The following is a 20,315-nucleotide window of genomic DNA, read 5'->3' on the forward strand; positions in this document are numbered from 1 at the left end:
CTACAGGAGCAGAGATAAAAGAGAGAGAAAGAGAGAGAGACACAAAGGAGAAGACAGAGAGACAGAGAGGGGAAGAGAGAGAAGAGACAGAGAGGAGGAGAGAAAGAGAAACAGAGAGGGTATAGAGAGAAGGAGAGAGAGAGAGAGGGTATAGAGAGAAGGAGAGAGAGAGAAGGGATAGAGAGAAGTTAGAGAGAGAGAGAGAGGGGATAGAGAGAAGGAGAGAGAGAGGGGATAGAGAGAAGGAGAGAGAGAGAGGGGATAGAGAGAAGTTAGAGAGAGAGAGGGGGGGATAGAGAGAAGGAGAGAGAGAGAGAGGGGGGGATAGAGAGAAGGAGAGAGAGAGAGAGAGAGAGAAAGGGGGGGGATAGAGAGAAGGAGAGAGAGAGAGAGAGAGAGAGAGAGAGAGAGAGCATGGATCATCGTTATGTGTGGATCCTCCTCCTGTCCGTCATGCTATCATATCAGCGTGTTTCCGCACAAGCTGAAGGTATGATGCACACTCGTCCTCTCTGTGATGTATAGTGACAACACCAGCTGCGTTTACTTAACAGACCAGGACGAGATGCCAACACAAACGCTTGTGTTCACTGAAGGGTTTCAGGCTGTATATTCAGGGAAATCACTAGCTTTGAATTCGCTTCATTGAAACTAAATCCAACAGTAACTTATTCCTTGTTTGGGGTTATTTTTTCACATTTTAGTACTCCTTTCCTTTGAAAACGGGCCAACACAGAGGCAGAAAAATACGTTTTTGAGTAGTACTTTCTGGAAATATTTTTTTCCCCTCTCAGTCTATATGTCCATCTGCCCACTCTACCCACATATTACAGTGTTCTTGTCTATATGTCCATCTGCCCACTCTACCCACATATTACAGTGTTCTTGTCTATATGTCCATCTGCCCACTCTACCCACATATTACAGTGTTCTTGTCTATATGTCCATCTGCCCACTCTACCCACATATTACAGTGTTCTTGTCTATATGTCCATCTGCCCACTCTACCCACATATTACAGTGTTAAAACAGGCAGTCTAACCTTATCTGTCTTTCCCATCAGCATCTAAATGGGCACTAGATGGACATCTGAATGCCTGCTGTGTGCAGTTCTGCCACTTGCAGTTGAACTGGTCTTCCACTGTAAATCATACCCTCTCTGTCATACCCTGACTAGGTTGAGAGAACGAGGCACCCGAAACACTGAAAGTATACGCTGCAAAGTGCTTCCTACCTGTTTATGCATGCCTTTTGTGTGTGTGTGCGTGTGTTTGTGTGCGTGTGTGCGCGCAGGCTTCATTACATGCTGAAAGCATAGCATGAAGAATGATTACTAAACCCCTGCATAAATAAAGTGCAGTATTTCTGGAATTTTACTGTGAGTGGCAAAAAATGTTGTGAGGGACCAGAATCATTCAGACTGTAGTTGAGTTCTGCCCCAACACTAGTGTGAGTTTGAGAGACTAACTAACTCTACTTGTACTTGCTGATGTGTTGGCTCAACCCATAAAGACTGAGGAATGCGATAGGTTGAGTAATTTTAGTCTGGGTATGAATGGCTCTGCTTTAATCCCTGCTAAATCCCAGATGCCAATTTATTAAATTTGAGTCATTAAACTCTTATAGTAAACTGGGCTTAGGCTGACATGTTCTGAGTGTGTTGTGGAACTCTGTGTAGCTGCACAGAAGTGTGTCCTCCCAGTGGTGCTCCTGGCTCTGCTGCTGAGCTGATCTGTCTGGTGCTGGTAAGTGAGATGAGGTGTGTGTCATCACGATGCCTTTAGCCTGTCCCCGGTGAGGAAACAGGCGTCAGTGCCGATCCCCAAAAAGGCTCCTTTGCGTCAGAGAGCCAGGGGTTGACACTCGAAGTGGATGTAGTTGGCTATGGTGCTGTGCTTGTTCTGACCGCAACCCAGTGAAGAGTGGTTCCAGGCTAACTGCACAGTTATGGATGAACGAACAGAGGGAGGGAGGGAGGGAGTGAGAAGTAATGTGTGGGTGGAGAGACACATGCAAGCGTTTGAAGCATCAGCGGTCCAGCCCTGGATTCATTCTGCCAAGCCTAGTCGTGATTCCGCACATCTGCTTTTCGTGTCCGAGCTCAGACAGACAGTCATAGACAAAGAGCATCTGTCTGTGTCAGCTGTGTTTCCACTTCACCTGCACCTGAATCATCCTCGGGACGGACGTGTCCGGGTCCGAAACGTTGCCTCCAGCCCACGTATGCCACATCCTCGAGTAAGGCGGGGCCTTCACACAGAAAAGAGACAAACTCCAGAGCGCAACTTCAGCTGTGGTTTCCCGCTCTGCTAAAGTCCCGTTCTCCTAAAGTTGCACACGCAAAAGACAAAGAATCAATACTGCGGCAACAGAATTTACTTAGACTGAGAAATAGTGTATTAGGAGGCCGCCTGCCTATTTTAAATGTCAGCATTGAAAATGAATGTGCTGTGGTTCCTACAGTAAGAGAACGAGAAGTGCTCAACGTACCGCACCTTTGGAAGGCAGTGGGGAGACTGAAGATGGAGCCGTTGTGTAAATACGGCTCTCTTCCTCTGACCTTTCAGTGTGAGCGTGTAAAATAGATAATCCTCATATTCTTTTTTGGATTGGCCCTTCAGTAGCTGCTGCTGCTGGCAGTAATCTTGTCCGGGTTAGTTGCTCTCCAGACGGCCTCGCAGACGGTGTGGGGCTGTACTTTATCTGGTTTTCCTCTCATGACCCTTTGGGTTTCTGAACCATTAAATGTAGTGGCCCAGACCCGATTGCTGAAGTGATAATAATTATGGGTACTTACATTTTTTTATTTTGGTATTTTTCCAACATACTGTATGTACAGAAATCCTTGGAATGTTTGAGTATAGGAAAGCAATGATAAAGGACAATGTTCAGCATAAACAGCTGTTCTTAATACAACATATTAATAACATAATTATTAAAAATGGGAATTAGACTGGTTAAGGAATTGTAAGTGGGAAATTACATTTCTTTTTTCCCCCACTGTGTCTGGTATGTTTTTGTGGTTTACTCAAATGCAGAGTATAGATCATTCTGGAAGGATGTTCCATACTGAGGAACTGTGAGCGGATCAGTAATGAAAGGATTAAAGGATATACAATATCTGCGCGTACATACTGATGAGTTTTTGCCCTACCATTTTTTTTTTTGTGAAACGGAATACTGGAAAATGTTCAAGCGTGATTTGGTTGCTGTGTTCTTGGAAATTCCTATGTTGCCAATTGGATTATCTGTCAATTTTTCCTTGAAGTCATACTGCCATCTAGTGGAGATTTCGAGGAACGCCCTTTTTAACCCCTCATTAGAATTAAGCAGCGGCATTTTCTTTTGGGTCCTAATTTAATAAAGAGTAAACTTCATTTGCATCAGGTCATTACAACACTATACAGTAAATATAATCACTTATATTGAAACGCTATGACTTAGTTATCACAAGAAATCTTTTGGAGTTTTGTGTAACAAACACTCTGTGTGTGTGTGTGTGTGTGTGTGTGTGTGTAAGCGCTGACATGATGCTGTGTTTGTTTTTTTCCTCAGAGTGTAACACAGCCATGCCTGCAGACATCGTGTTCTTGGTGGACGAGTCATGGTCAGTGGGTCCCTCCACCTTCAGACAGATTAAAGAGTTTATGGCCGAAATGATCCGGTCCTTCCAGAACACTGTGATGGGGATGGATGGAGTACGCTTTGGCGTCACTGTCTACGGAGACACTCCCAGGTAGAGTACATCATGACGTAGAATAGGGTCATAGGTTGCTCAGTGGCTCAGGGTCCTGTCTGTAATACAGGAGGGACACTAATTTGTTGCCAAATGGACATTGGAGTTTTGCAGGGCTTCTGGATCCAAAGGTGAATTCCGTGTAGCACTGTTAGGCTGGGCTGAGCTTGGCTGAGCTGGGCTGGGTTAGGTTGGGCTGAGCTGGGCTGGGCTACGCTGGGTTAGGCTGGGCAGGGCTGCCTGCAGCAAGGTATTTGATCCCAGGGTGTTCCAGGGGACACCTTTATCCTTGGGGCATGCTTAAAAATGAGATTGTGTTCTCAGTGCACATCACCTGCTAAAATAGGTTCTCTAAAACCCTTTGGAGTGAGTAGATAAAGGGTTTTTAGAGTCCTGTGCTTTTATTCATGATACATTTACAGAATATGTTTACTGGATTTAAATATGATGTCTTTCAAATTCTTTAGGAATTAAAAATAGGAATTTTGACATTCAGTTCAAACAATTACAAAATAAATTATTTAAAACATTAAAGTGATCTTTGGGTTTGGTCTTTACATTTTGCATTCACAGTTTTTGCATGTTTCCTGAACCCTTTACGCACCTGGTTGAGAAAATATTGTCAGTCATATTGTTGTCAGTGGTTTAGAAATTCCTTACTGTGACTTTAATGAGGAAAATATATCGAAAACCTTTAACAAGCATCTTTAAAAGCTTTCCAAGCAGACCTGAAATAATAAAAACTAGGGTTATGCCCAGGGAAGGAACCTGAAGATTAAAATGAGGGAGTGTGTGTTTGTGCATGTGTATGGGTCAGGTGAAGTTTAGTATTAGTTTCAGGTTCATGAAAAACTGAGCTGTAGTTTAACCACAAATGTGGGTCCATGCAAGTACAGAAAATGAGGAGCGTGTGAGTTTGTGTATGTATATGTATGTTTGTATGTGTGTGTTTCCTGCATGCGTGCGTGTGTGTGTGTGCATGTGTGCACTCTGTTCCCAGGATGCGGATTGCTCTGACAGACTACTCTACCCTGGAGGAGGTGCTGAGTGCTGTGGACGGCCTCCCATACGAGGGCGGAGCCAGCCGCACGGGCCTCGCGCTTGACTTCCTCGTGGACTCCGTCTTCAGCCCGGCCATCGTCCGGGACAACACTCCCAAGGTGTGACCAAGAGCACAGAGCAAAAACAACACCCCTTTACCTGAGACGTGATGAGGAGCTCTGCTGAAAATATGCCTGGGGTGTCAGTGCTTCTTGTACTGAATGTTGGTCTGTTCAGTAGTCCTCCATTCTATTCAGTACCCCTGATCCATAACTTCTCTTTTGTGTGTTTATCATAGAGGTATCATGAGTTTCACTCCACGCGGCTTATGGTTGGAGGACTTGCGCGGTGCTTTGTGTTATGTTAGCGCGCCACTGTGTCAGATTGAGGAGATCATTAAACTTTCACGTTGCATACAGCTGCTGCATCTGCAGAGAAAGAAAAACACCTGGTGTGCAACTGAGGGCAGACCAAGAGGTTGGCTGGAAGGAACTGCAGAGATACTGGCATTTATTTAAAATCACATCACACATATATGCGCACGAGCGCGCGCACACGCACATACACACACACACACACACACACACACACACACACACGCACACTCATGCACACATGCACGTGTGCACATGCATATGCATAATCGTATTTGGTGTATATTAAAAACCTGACCCTGTCTCTATTGATTCAGCTGAACTTCAAACACACAGGATGAATTTTCATAATGGGGAATAATTCCTGTGTGAGACAGGTCTGGCATGTTGGAACGTGTTTGGGATCTATTCAGTCAGAGGTTAAAACGCATCCTGTAGCCCAGGGATGTGGATATTAGTCTGGGTTACAGAACCGTCTGGGTAGCATGTGGGCCCCTTCACACCATCACTCTTTGAATCTGCAGATGGTGAAAAACGTTTTAACTCCACATTCCATGTTATTGCTGATCGGATCTCAGACTGGCCCAAAAGCTTCGTGGCATTTACGTGATGCTATCTAGCTACTGCAGTCTTCTGTTCAGAATACTTCAGGTTGTCTGGATCATGTCCGAAAAAGTGTGGTATTCTGGTGTCATTTCAGATTGCAGTTCTGATTACTGCGGGCCGATCAGATGATCCGATTGACGGGCCAGTTAAGTCCGTGGCTGATGGTGGGATCTCTCTCTTTGCAATCGGTAAGGTGTAGAGAGACGTTGTGTGTGTGTGTGTGTGTGTGTGTGTGTGTATGTGTGTGTGTGTGTGTGTGTGTGTGTGTGTGGGTGTGTGTGTGTGTGTGTGTGTGTGTGTGTGTGTGTGTGTGTGTGTGTGTGTGTGTGACTGTTCAGCCGTGCTGCCCTGACTCTCACTCCTGGCCCCTCTAAGTGCCCTGAGCAGGGACATAATTACAGCTCATTAGCAGGTGGCCGGTTAATTGCAACGATTTCTCACCAGGCCTGTCCCCTCCTGCTCACCTCCTGCTCTGACACTCACGCTTTCTAATCAATCTGGCCCCAGGAGGCATAAATAACATAAAGAGTTGCTCCACACATTGGCTGCATGCTTCCACCGCACACTGGTACGGCACATGTGCCAGCATACACTCCACCAGTGCTCGTTCACATCCAGACATTAGAAACATGTATTCACTTACAAATCGTTATAGGTGTGAGTCAGAGACTCCGGTCTGTTAACATGCGTGACTCCGGCCTGTTAACATGCGTGACTCCGGTCTGTTAACATGCGTGACTCCGGTCTGTTAACATTTTTGTGTTAGTCATCCATTGGTTGCTCCCCTGTGGTCAGCTACTCACAGCAGGGTACTTGTGGGAGGGGTGAGCATTCTCAATACAATCCTGTCAGTGCCATTAAACATGTTTAAAATGCCTACCGTGACTACTCTGCCTGATGCATCCAGCACAGCGTCCTCTACTACACCACCAGCATTTCTGGGTTTGTACGGTGCTGAGAACGACCTGCATCCTCTGGAATATCCTGGCAGGAGAGATCTGGTGACCAGTGATGAAGAGGGTAAAGAGTGTCTGATGAAGAGTGCCTGGCAGCAGGCAGACTACAGTGTGTAACTGCACCCCTGGACAAAACGTTTCCTGTTTCCATAGTGCTGTTTCTGATCCTGTTACATAGTAATATTCTATCCAATCTCCTGTAAGACACATGTACCAAAAAAGTGTAGAGGTTGAGTTGTAACAATGTGTGGCAGATACAGAATCTGATATAAAGTTGGGGGTGAGTGTAGGAATATGTGAGTGTAGAGTCTGATATAATGTAGGGGGTGATTGTAAGAGTATGTGAGTGCAGAGAATATATAGATATAAAGATGGGGATGAGTGTAGAGTCTGACATAAATTTGGGGGTGAGTGTAAGAGTATGTGAGAGTAGAGCCTGATATAAAGTTGGGGATGAGTTTAAGAGTATGTGAGTGTTGAGTCTGATATAAAGTTTGGGGTGGGTGCAGATTCCGATATAAAGTTGGGGACCAGTGTAGAGTCTGATATAAAGTTGGGCGTGAGTGTGAGTATGAGTGTAGAGTCTGATATAATGTTGGGGGTGAGTGCGAGAGTATGTGAGTGTAGAGTCTGATATAAAGTTGGGAGAGTTTGATATTAAGTGAGTGTATGTGGCTGGTTCAGTGTCTGAGAGGGATCTGAATTCAAACACGGAAAATGAAACTGAGTCTCTGGTGAATGAAGCTGCATGAATCTGTCACACAACACAGGCCAAACAGAGTAAGCCACACCCCCTTGGTAAAGGTAATGGGAGGTTTCAGCAGGCATGGTGCTGACACAGTTCTCCATGTGACTAGCAGGGTGTGGGCTAGACTGTCTTCTTTCAGTTCTTGCTTACCTCAGTAGTTATGACATGGTTTTAAAGGATATTTTGAATCCTGTTGCAAAGTTACTCTGTTGTGCAGAAAGTGCATACACACATACACTCCTCATTCCTGAAGCTGAGGCATAATGCACAGAAAGCTCGATCTCTCAAGTTTAAGTGTGACTTTGAGAGCTCGATCTCTCTAGTTTAAGTGTGATTTGAGAGCTCAATCTCTCTAGTTTTAGTGTGATTTTGAGAGCTCGATTTCTCTAGTTTTAGTGTGATTTGAGAGCTCAATCTCTCTAGTTTCAGTGTGATTTTGAGAGCTCGATTTCTCTAGTTTTAGTGTGATTTGAGAGCTCAATCTCTCTAGTTTTAGTGTGATTTGAGAGCTCAATCTCTCTAGTTTTAGTGTGATTTTGAGAGCTCGATCTCTCTAGTTTTAGTGTGATTTGAGAGCTCGATTTCTCTAGTTTACATGTGATCACTCCTAGTTTTTAGGCTGGTCTTGGGGTTTTGAAGATATCCACCTCAGCTAGAGTGACTTTGATGGTGAGTAGATCTAAAAAGCGCTGGAGCTGTTGAAGTCATCTATATGTAAAAAGTAAAAGTATTTTAGTGTTCTCTCTCTGACAGACAACAGAGTCAGAGAAAACTGGACAGAGTCCAGATTGTTTTGTTGTTGTTATTGCTGTTGTTCTTGTTGGTTGGGTTTTTCAGCATTTACCTTAAACAAGGTGACATCTCGCCAGAAGACAGAGACTTATTGATCATTGTCACAACAACACAAGAAACTCTGTGAATGCAGGGAGGAGCACAAGAGGATCCTACTCACAAAACATCTCCCTGATCTCAGAGAAATTGTTCAGTGCCAGAGAATTTGTCATTTCAACCTACCAGGCACTACAGATGATTGGTACATCAGCATGAAGTCAGTACTGTGTGTGTGTGTGTTGTTCAGGCATGAGGGATGCTGATCCGGAGGAGCTGAGGAGAATGGTGAGTGAGCCTTCTGAGGAACACCTGATGCTCAGCCCAGACACTTCTCTTCTGGAGCACCTGCTGCCCAAACTCTCCCGCAGAGTGTGTTTCACCGCCTCCGAGCCTCCGCGGCCTGTTAAACACAGCCCACCGGGTGAGAAGCCACACACACACACACACACGCACGTCCGCACGCACTCACACACACACACGCACACACACACATACAGCACGCACACACGCACGCACACACACACACACACACGCACACGCACGCACACGCACGCACACACACACACACACGCACGCACGCACGCACGCACACACACGCACACACACACACACGCACGCACGCACGCACTCACACACACACACACGCACGCACTCACACACACACACACGCGCGCACTCACGCACGCAGGCACTCACGCACGCACGCGCGCGCACACACACACACACACGCACGCACGCACGCACTCACACACACACGCACGCACGCACGCACGCACTCACACACACGCACGCACACACACACACACACGCACACATACACACACATGCACACACACACACACAGCACGCACACACACATGCACACACACATGCACACACACATGCACGCACGCACACACACACACACAGCACGCACACACACACACACACACGCACGCACGCACACGCACACACACATGCACACACACATGCACACACACATGCACGCACGCACACACACACACACACACACACAGCATGCACACACACACACACACACACGCACGCACACACAGCACGCACACACACATGCACGCACGCACACACATACACACACACATGCGTGCACACACATACACACACATGCTCACACACACACACAACACACACATGCATGCATGCACACACACGCAAACACATGCACACACACACACAATCTCGAAAGTATCACATGCTCTGCATTTTACCAGAAAAAAAAAACAGCTCTTGGTGTACTAACAAATATTGAAATATTGCTCACTATAAAAGCAAAAAGATCCAGTATATAAAGACTTCATCTTTACTCTGTTGGTCTGTTTCTCTCTCTCTCTCCATCAGTAGTGGAACGGGTGCAAGGCCCCAGGGACCTACAGGTCACTGAGCTGAGCTACAGCTCACTTCAGCTTTCCTGGACCCAGGCCACAGGAGACGTGACAGGCTACAGACTGCTCATCGCCCCAATGTCTCAGAAGAGCCATCTGCTCCCAGCTCAGCACAGACAGGTCAAACACACACACACACACACACACACACACACACACACACACACACACACACACACACACACACACACACACACACACACGAGGAGTAAGACAAGAAAGATTCATGCTAAATGAGCATTTCTACTACTTTATTAGTGTACATATTTACTTACTGTAACAGATCCATGTGATTTATTTAGTATTGATGCCTTTAACGCCTGAGTTATGAAGTACTTGTATGTGACAAGCTCCTAAGATTTCTGTATCTCATAATTGATCATCTGATACAAATGAACTAGAGGGAAGCAAACGCTGTGTAAAACCTGCCACTCTGTCTCAGGTTGAGTTGAAGGGGGATGTGTGGCGCACCAAGGTAACAGGGTTGACCCCCAAAACCGAGTACTCCCTCACTGTTTATGCCATTTACCCCGGGCTCATTGGGGAATCTACCACTACTCTCACAGAGACCAGTAAGTGCAAGCCAACGTGTTTTTCCACCATACCATATTTGCCATAGGAAGGCAAAGAACAAGCAGCCCCGTGCCCCATCATCCACACGTGTGTGTGTGTTCGTCCCAGCTCCTGTGCCACCCGTAGCAAACTTCCGCGTGATGGAAGAAGGCTTGTTCTCTCTGCGTCTTGGCTGGACTGCGTCGCCCGGCTACGTAGACGCCTACAAAATCTACATCCCAAGATGTGAGTGTTGGCTTCCCTCTTGAGAGAAGTGCGTTCTGAACGCATCCTGTGCTATTATAATGTACACTTTATAACGGACACGGATGCGTGACGTTATCGGCGGGTTTTGAAGACGTGTGAGGCGTGATTTGCTGCATTCCTGTGACTGTGATCCCTGCTGTAGCCGACCGCCCGGGGCTCACCTATGAGCAGGAGCTCCAGGGTGACACTTCCTCTCACGTGATTGACAGCTTGCAGGAGGATAAGACTTACACAGTCAGCATCTACGCAGAGTACCCTGAGGGTCGCAGCGCACCTGTGTCTGTCACTGGCAGAACCTGTATGAAATTCCTCTCTCTCTTATTTTCATTTAAATTTGGTCTTGAATTGAACTTGCACTTGACTAGACTTTGCTGCCTGGGTCTTGTTTGGGTCTCGTATTGGTCTCTCTGTGTGTCTCATACTGGTTTCGTATCCGTCTCACACCTCTGGTATTGATTTGAAACATAAGATGAGGAAAAATACACAAAAGTGTAGTGTTTTATTTCTGCTGTAAAGTTATGGTTATAGTTATTATTCTGCCATTGTAATTAGCTATTTAACAATCATTTTCTCTTACTTTTTTTCCAATGGATTGTTTTAAATTTATTCCTACTCAATATTATACAGTGAACTGATGTAATTTCCAACGTTTACGTGATGTCAGTCCTGTTTATTGGTTAGTGTACCAATAAACAACAGAACTGGTGCTTTCATGCATGCAGTGGTGGGGAGGATTTCTCCACTAGGTGGTGGTAAAACATTTCAACAAATGGACGTGTATCATCATCCTATGGTGTGTGACACACAACGCTCCTTCATGCTGCGTGCGACACATCCAGAAACATCTCCTGTGTGTGTCACAGTGACGTCTGTGCCAGTCGAACAGCTGCTGGTGCAAAACGCCACTACGGACACGGTGCAGGCGCGCTGGCTCTCTGTGAGGGGAGCATCAGGGTACAGACTCACCTGGGCGTCTGCAGGTACTGGGGTGTCCACGCTGACAGGACTTCAGCACATGCTCATGACAACGTAAATGTGTATCAAGCAGATAAGTGTGCGTGTCACTGATGGCTGATGTAGTGTAGTGTAGCGCGCCTGCTTCTCCTGTGGGGGACTGGGTCTCTGTGCTATACCAGTAAAAGTCCTTGGGCAACCCTGAATTCACCACTATCACATGGTTGTAATTGTAAGTCTCTCTAGATATGAACATGTGCTACATGTGCAGATATAAAATGATATTCATATATTTGGGGAGAGCAAATTAGATTTTTAAAAAGAATTTATGTAAAATGATTTGTGATTGACACGAGGGCATGTGGTTTTTTTCATATGTGTCTCCAGAGGGCCACATAGAAAGTGTGAACCTGGGAGAGAACTACAACTACTACATGGTGCAGGGTCTTCATCCCGGCGTGGAGTACACCATCTCCATCAACCCTGTCTTCCTTGATACTGAAGGGCCTGTCATCTCTGCCAAGGCCAAGACATGTAAGCGGCAGAGGGCAGCACAGAAGAAAATATGTGTGTGTGAGAGCGTGGTAACACTGTCTCTGTTCTCTGTGTGTGTGTGTGTGTGTGTGTGTGTGTGGCAGTGGACAGCAGTGCAGTGCAGACTCTGAGAGCCACTGCTCTGAGCACCAGCAAGGCCATGGCTGTCTGGAACGCCGTTCCCGGAGCCACGGGATACAGGCTGGCATGGGGGCCCACACCCGGTAATACTACACTCATCCACTCACCCGCTCACCTGTTCATCCACTCACCCGCTCACCTGTTCATCCACTCACCCGCTCACCTGTTCATCCACTAACCCGCTCACCTGTTCATCCACTCACCCGCTCACCTGTTCATCCACTAACCCGCTCACCTGTTCATCCACTCACCCGCTCACCTGTTCATCCACTCACCCGCTCACCTGTTCATCCACTCACCCGCTCACCTGTTCATCCACTCACCCGCTCACCTGTTCATCCACTCACCCTCTCACCCACTCACCCGCTCACCTGTTCATCCACTCACCTGCTCACCTGTTCATCCACTCACCCTCTCACCTGTTCATCCACTCACCTGCTCACCTGTTCATCCACTCACCTGCTCACCTGTTTCTGCTCTCTCTCTGCTAGCTACCCTCACCATCATTCATTCTTTGTTTTTGTCTTTCTTGTTCTTTCTCTTTTGTCTTTTCACTTTTTTTGTTTGTTCCTTATTTCATTCTTTTTTCTCTCCGTCTGAAGTGTTGTATTTGTGATGTTGCGAGGTGTTGCTGGGTAGGTTCAGCAACTCTCTCCATCATCTGTCAATCAGAAGTGCAGGCGTGCACGTGCGGGGCAGCATGCACACACACTACATCCACAATGAGAAGGGAGCCCAAGGTGGATTTGACGTCGCCCCGGAAACCCCAATCAAAACAGAGCCTTGGAAGCAGGCTGGCTCACGTCAGCGCTGACGTGCTGTTAGCCTCCACATAAACTCATCAACCTGTGGACATGCGGTAATGAAGGGAAAGCGATGACTCACACTTTCACGACCAAGTTTAAATCAGGACAAAGAAGAAATGAAAAAGAAAGCTTGAGTAGGTAGGAGGCGTTTGAAGGATTGATCAAGACAAGATGAAAGATCACAGAGCTTTACCAAGTTCACCTGAAACCTTTTCCATATAGCTGTTTTTAAACCTTGCCTCATGTCTTCAGAAATTCTCTCTTCTCAAAAAATCCTCTTTTCTGCCAATTTGAAACACTCAGACAGGGGAATATCAGAATAGTGGTAGTGACTGTATAAATATGTGTGTTTGTACCTTTCAGAATTTGTGGGGAGAGATCGGCCCAGGCAGTTAGCTCTGAATGACAGCACTACAGAGCATGTCCTAAAGAACCTGGTCCATGACACTGAGTATGTCCTGTCTCTCTATGTGCTTTTTGGACGTGTGGTAGGACCTGGGATCACAGCCACTTTCAGGACCTGTAAGCAAAGTTAATGCACACACACACACACACACACACACACACACACACACACACACACACACACACACACACACACACACACACACATATATATATACAGACACACAAAAATGCACATACAGACACACAAACACACACACACACACACAAACACACACATACATACAGACACACAAAAACACACACACACACACACACACACACACACACACATACAGACACACAAAAACACACACACATACAGACACACAAACACAGACACATACAAAGACACACACACAAACACATACACACACACACACACACACACACACACAAACACACACACACATACAGACACACACAAATACACACCCAAATCCACACACACAAATACACACCAAATCCACACACACACACATTGTGCATATCACAAATGACCATTGCCCGTTCTGTCACTAAATGTCCACGATATATCACATTGAATGCATATTATACACTGTGTATCTGTAGTCTACAAAATCTCACTTTTGGAATACAGAGTGCACAGAGAGCTCAAGCTCACGGTCTGTCCTCTGTTTCCAGCTCCTCTCGGCTATGTGTCGAATTTCAAGGTGACGTCCTACACCAGCTCCTCTATCAGTGTGGCGTGGAATGCCATTGTAGGGGCTACAGAATACAAACTGACTTGGAGCCAAAGTAAGCTTTAAGTAATACACCTAAACCCTTAAGTAACACACCTAAAGGCTTAAACAACACACCTAAACCCTTAAACAACACACCTAAACCCTTATGTAACACACTTAAAGGCTTAAATAACACACCTAAACCCTTAAGTAACATATATAAATGCTTAAGTAACACACCTAGTCTTAAATAACACAACTACGAAGCCCCTCTGTACTTAGGGGTGTTTCACAAAAAAACAGTTTCGCTACAAAAGTTTAGTTACAAAGTTCATACACAGATGGTGTGTGTGTTTTCTTTCTCAGATGGTGAAAGTCCAAATAGCCATTATCTGGACCACAGCATTTTGGAATACTTCATCACGCCCCTCCAGCCGAACACTTTGTACTCCATCAGCATCTATGCGCTCTATGGCAACACGGAGGGGCCAGAAATCTCTCTCACGCAGCAGACAGGTATTGACACAAGTCCAAAATCTTTACTTGCATGTGACAGTCACCTTTTGCTGCAGGCAGACATTTACCTGATGCTTTTATCCAAAGCAGCTTACAATTATGAGTGAGTACAATTTGAGGGTTAAGGGCCTTGCTCAGGGGCCCAACAGTGGGGCTTGAACTGACAACCTTCTGACTACTAGTCAAGTACTTTGACCACTGAGCTTCCACTACCCCATCTAGGTGAACACTGGTAGTAGAGTACAGAGGGTAGAGTCACGCAGTGGTAATATTTGCAGGAATGCTCACACTTATCAAAACAACTTTGTTGTGGGAATTGCTGGTAAATATGCACCACAGCTGGCCACCCTGCATTAGTGAATGGAAGTGAATGTCTAACACAACTTAACTATCTTACATGAGTAGAAGACCAGAGTGTATTCCTGTTCTGTGTTAGGGTTAATGTTAGTGTTAGGTTTAGTGTTATGTTTAGGGTTAGGGTTAGTGTTAGGTTTAGGTTTAGTGTTAGTATTAGTGTTAGGGCTAGTGTTAGTGTCAGGGTTAATGTTAGTGTTATGTTTAGGGTTAGGGTTAGCATTAGGGTTAGTGTTAGGTTCAGGGTTAGTGTTAGGGTTAATGTTAGTGTTGGGGTTAGGGTTAATGTTAAGGTTAGTGTTAGGGTTATTATTAGGGTTTGTGTTAGAGTTAGGGTTATGGTTAGTGTTGGTGTTAGGGTTAGGGTTATGGCTAGGGTTAGTGTTAGGGTTATGGTTAGTATTAGCATTAGGGTTAGCTTTAGGTTTAGGGTTAGTGTTAGCGTTAGGGTTAGGGTTAATGTTAAGGTTAGTGTTAGGGTTTGTGTTTGTGTTAGTGTTAGGGTTTGTCTTATTGTTACTGTTAGGTTTAGGGTTATGGTTCGTGTTAGGGTTAGGGTTAATGTTAAGGTTAGTGTTAGGGTTAATGTTAGGTTAGGGTTAGGTTAGGGTTAAGGTTAGGATTAGGGTTATTGTAGGGTTAGGTTTAGGGTTAGGGTTAATGTAGGGTTAGGGTTAGGGTTAGGGTTAGGTTAGGTTAGGTTAGGTTAGGTTAGGGTTAGGGGTAGGAGTAGGGGTAGAGTTAGGGTTAGGTTAGGGTTAGGGTTAATGTTAAGGTTACTGTTAGGGTTTGTGTTAGCATTAGGGTTAGGGTTATGGTTCGTGTTAGGGTTAATGTTAGGTTAGGGTTATTGTTAATGTTAGGGTTAGGGTTAGGGTTAATGTTAGTGTTAGGGTTAGGGTTATTGTACGGTTAGGGTTAGGTTAGGTTAAGGTTAGGGTTAGAGTTAGGGTTAATGTTAGTGTTAGGGTTAGGTTAGGGTTATTGTAGGATTAAGGTTAGCGTTAGGTTAGGGTTATTGTAGGGTTAGGGTTGGGTTAGGGTTAATGTTAGGGTTAGGGTTAGGTTAGGGTTAGGGTTGGTTAGGGTTAGTGTTAGGGTGAGGGTTAGGCTTAGGGTTAGTTAGAGTTAGGGTTAAGGTTAGGGTTGGTTGGGGTTAGGGTTGGGGTTAGGGATGGTTAGGGATAGGGTTGGTTAGGGTTATGGTTAGAGTTGGGGTTAAGGTTAAGGTTGGTTAGGGTTAGGGTTAGGTTAGGGTTAGGGGTTAGGGTTAGGGTTGGTTAGGGTTAGGGTTGGTTAGGGTTAGGGTTAGGTTTAGGGTTAGGGTTGGTTAGGGTTAGGGTTGGTTAGGGTTAGGGTTAGGGTTAGGGTTAGGGTTAGGTTTAGGGTTAGGGTTGGTTAGGGTTAGGTTTAGGGTTAGGGTTGGTTAGGGTTAGGGTTAGGGATGGTTAGGGTTAGAGTTTTGTGAGACGGTGGTCCGTGTTGTCCATGCTGTCTGCGTGGTCCGTTTAGTCCATTGCCCGACTATGGCACAGGGACACCGTTGCCATGGTGCTCTCTTCTGCGTGCGAGTGTTCTATATTTCTCTGCATATCAGGTTGCATATCAGTCTGTGTGCATCAGTGCTTGATGAATGACTTGGTGACAGCTCTTACTTAACAAAGCCATAAGAGGAAATAGCTGATGGCGTAATTGCTGGTTTCAGTCACAGAGCAGACTGAAGAGGATGGGGTCCGCCTGTTGTTCCCATAGATAACGGCTGATTGATCGACACCTCCTGTATTTTAAGGCCCCAACTTAAGTGTTTAGCTGTGTAAGGCAGCATGTGTTTTAACTTTCTTTCCCTTTGTGTGTGTATCTGTGTATCTGTGTGTGTGTGTGTGTGTGTATGTGTGTGCTTGTGTGACTTGTGTCATCATGACTGTTATCATCTCATCCTCACAGAGCCTCACACTGTGAAAAGCAGAGGCATGCTAAAATAACATACACTAAAATAAATTTTTTTCCCTCTAGAATGCACCATTTCTATCAATAGTACATCACCAAACATGAGGTGAAATACAGTAGCGTGGGTTTATCAACAGTCTGCACCAACTACCATTTTTGTTTTTACTTTACACTTCAAGTGATTTATGGTGTAATCCAACAATAATCTGTGTTGGACAATAGCAGCTGTGCTACATACAGGGTTATAGTGCTTCAGTGGTTAAGGTGTTTGACTGGTAATCAGTAGGTTGCCAGTTCAAGTCCCACCCCTGCCAGGTTACAACTGTTGGGCTCCAGAATAATACCCTTAGTTGCTCAAATTGTAAGGCAATTTGGATAAAAGAATCAGTTGAATGCTGTAAATTGACTGCGTTCAGTGTCATTGGTTTTCTTTTTCTTTAAGTGAGTTTGGTCATCTATATATTTTTTTGCACGTAATACAAAACAAATGTTCCCACCTTGTTCATGTAAGATCAGGCTGCATCAGTCATTCAGCTGTTTCTGTTGGGAACCACTGAAAAGATTATTGATGTGATTCAACCAAACTCTGTGCCATTTATTTGTGCTAATCTTGTCCATTTAATAATAATAATAATAATAATAATTAAAATTTATATAGCGCCTTCACAGACTCAAGGTCGCAGTTGTTTACAGAAACACAGTCTTGATTTGACCTTAATTTTATCCTGCTCTTTCGGCAGCGTCCTTGACTGATTCAGAGCGCATTGAGCCCGTACGAGATGTGAAAGTGACTGATATTGGGATGAACTCCTTTCTCCTGACCTGGAAGAAAACACCAAAGGTTACTGGCTACAAGGTCACCTGGAGCCCTTTTAATGGTGGGAACCTATTACTGATATATTTTACAGGTCATGCAATGATACACCCACTACAATATGTCTCTCTCATACATGTAGATGAATGTTTTATTTTCTGCTCAATCTTGAACAACTCAAAGAATGAATGAAAATGCATTTCCATTGATTTATGCCTGCAATTCAGCACAATTTCCAAATCTTTCAAACCTCCCTGGTCTATAAACCTGAATACGGAATCTAAATACTAAATCCATAATCCTGAGTACTGAATCTGAATACTGAATCCATAGTCCTGGATACTGAATCTGAGTACTGTATCCATAAACCTGAATACTGAATCTGAATGCTGAATCCATAAACCTGAATACTGAATCTGAATATTGAACCCAAAATCCTGAATCTGAATACTGAATCCATAAACCTGAATACTGAATCTGAATGCTGAATTCATAATCCTGAGCACTGAATCTGAATACCGACTTGTCCATTGCTTAAGGCTGTTGCTAATTTTGCCAGGGGGACGAGAGAAGAGTGAGTTGCTTTCCTCGTTCGCTACGTCATACACCATTACCGGACTGCTAGCCAACACTGCCTACAAGATCCAGGTGTCGTCTGTGATGCAGGACCAGGAAAGGGGCTCCACCATGCTAACAGCACGAACACGTGCGCCCGTCCCCTTCACACACACACACACACATGTGCTCACATGTATGAGCTGGAAAGGGAGCTGAACTCTTTCCTGTACTTTCTGTCTCCAGTGCACATTTCGTTTGCGTAGTACTGTTCTATTTCCTACACTGTACTGCAAGCGTACTTTTATCCACAGTAATGAGTGTTAAGTTACAACTTTTTAAGGGAAATTATTGTACCACAATATACGTTGCTGTGTATTCAGGCTATTGACTTGATCTACTTTGATTTCATGCTACAGTGGACCTGCCTAAAGTGAATGGTTTCAGTGCTCTGAACACGACGGATGACAGCACCGTGCTGAACTGGACCAGTGTGTCAGGAGCTTCGGGGTACCACCTCTCCTGGAGACGTATCTCAGGTCTGACCGCTGCTCTCCGTCTCACACTTGATTACGTTAACCACATCAGTATGAAAATCCAGTCAGCCCTTATAAAAAAAGAAGCTCTATATGTGTTTCCTTCTTATTTCTTTCCTTCTGTTTGTCGGGACAGCGAATAGTTTCAAATTAATTTAAACTACTGAATTATGTCGTCAGCTACACACACATCTGGCCACCTTATCACTGAAATACTTACACTGCTTCTTAAAGGCTCTCATTAATAAGTACATCAGTATGATAAATGCATTACATTATTACATTACAAATATACAATTACAGCCTGTAACTGCTGTTTTATTGATAATTTCTAAAACTCTATGGTGAAAAATGCACCATAAAATGCACGCTCAGACATATCACAGCGTTTATGCTGGGAACCAGTAAATAGGAATTATGATTATATGAATACGAGTGACTAAATGGTTGTTTTCTGATGTTCTGATTCCTGCAGAACTTCACAGTACCATTGAAATACTGGGCTCTGGCTTCACCTCCTATAAGATAAAAAATCTGCAGTATGGGAGAACCTACATCTTCACCATCCAGCCCCTCTATGGAGAGGTGGAGGGCCCTGTGACAACCTTCACCAAAAGGATATGTAAGGGCGGATCCTCCTCTGAGCTGTGCACTGTGGTGGGAAGCTTACTGAGCTTAGGTCTCACTCTAGATATGAAATATTTTAGTCATAGGCATGGCTGTGTTAGCTTGCTGTGGATGTGGCTTGCAAACTAACACAAATAGTCAGTAGGATCATAAGAAGGCTAGATTTCCACTGAAAAGAGTTATACTGCAACACAATTGAATCATTTGATTTCTTTATTGCTGGACATATATGTATATATGATCGATTGTGTGATTATGTTCCAGTGGGGGTTTCTCGACTCATTCCTGTCCCGACCATCACACCTGTCCCTGATCCAGCGCATGTCCTGACTGCATCTCACAGAGACCTGAGTGTTCACTCTACATTCAAAAACTCACTTACTACAGCCAAAAAAGAAACCAGCAAGCCCACCACCACCACCACTCAGAGACCCGCGACCAAGCCTGACGTCACTAAAACCGTACAGGCCATGAGCACACTCAGCACGGCAGCTAATGGCCAAACCACATCCTCCACTGGAACCCCCCAACCCAGGCCAGGTATATTGTGAGATCTTTCTTGGTAAATGCATGTATAAACCTTTCACATTCCCTACAGCGTATTTAGAAGATATCCTAAATGCACTGGCTTTGTTAAATAACTGGGCTTACGGTACGCAGTCTGAACATGCATGCTGGTGTTATTTGGAATTACTTAAATAACGTATTTGTATTTACTGTGTATACAAACAGAGAACAATCTGTGTTTTAATTCCTTGAATAATGTGTGTTCATTAAAACCCTGTGATATCACAGTCCTCAAACCTAAGAGTAAATTACAACATTTACCTGTTCTGTTCTGATGAGGGATTTTATAAATGACAGATTGCTTTAATTAAGAGGTTTTAGTA

General features: G+C 44.8%; 1 protein-coding gene across 1 annotated transcript in view; it reads left to right on the forward strand.

The window, feature by feature from the left end:
- The first annotated feature begins 400 nt into the window (after positions 1–400).
- Positions 401–20,315, forward strand: part of col7a1l (collagen type VII alpha 1-like) — a 69,695-nt gene continuing 49,780 nt past the window's right edge. Inside the window, 20 exon segments of the mRNA XM_035528554.1 lie at positions 401–490; positions 3,556–3,736; positions 4,737–4,896; positions 5,852–5,945; positions 8,540–8,713; positions 9,649–9,812; positions 10,135–10,264; positions 10,374–10,490; positions 10,654–10,809; positions 11,375–11,491; positions 11,853–11,999; positions 12,104–12,223; positions 13,310–13,468; positions 14,036–14,149; positions 14,443–14,592; positions 17,634–17,771; positions 18,267–18,413; positions 18,682–18,801; positions 19,274–19,420; positions 19,690–19,965. Coding sequence (XP_035384447.1) covers positions 415–490; positions 3,556–3,736; positions 4,737–4,896; positions 5,852–5,945; positions 8,540–8,713; positions 9,649–9,812; positions 10,135–10,264; positions 10,374–10,490; positions 10,654–10,809; positions 11,375–11,491; positions 11,853–11,999; positions 12,104–12,223; positions 13,310–13,468; positions 14,036–14,149; positions 14,443–14,592; positions 17,634–17,771; positions 18,267–18,413; positions 18,682–18,801; positions 19,274–19,420; positions 19,690–19,965 — 2,887 coding nt within the window. The 5' untranslated portion in view covers positions 401–414.

This window comes from Electrophorus electricus, chromosome 7 (genome assembly GCF_013358815.1).
Source record: "Electrophorus electricus isolate fEleEle1 chromosome 7, fEleEle1.pri, whole genome shotgun sequence".
In the NCBI taxonomy this organism is placed as follows: Eukaryota; Metazoa; Chordata; class Actinopteri; order Gymnotiformes; family Gymnotidae; genus Electrophorus; species Electrophorus electricus.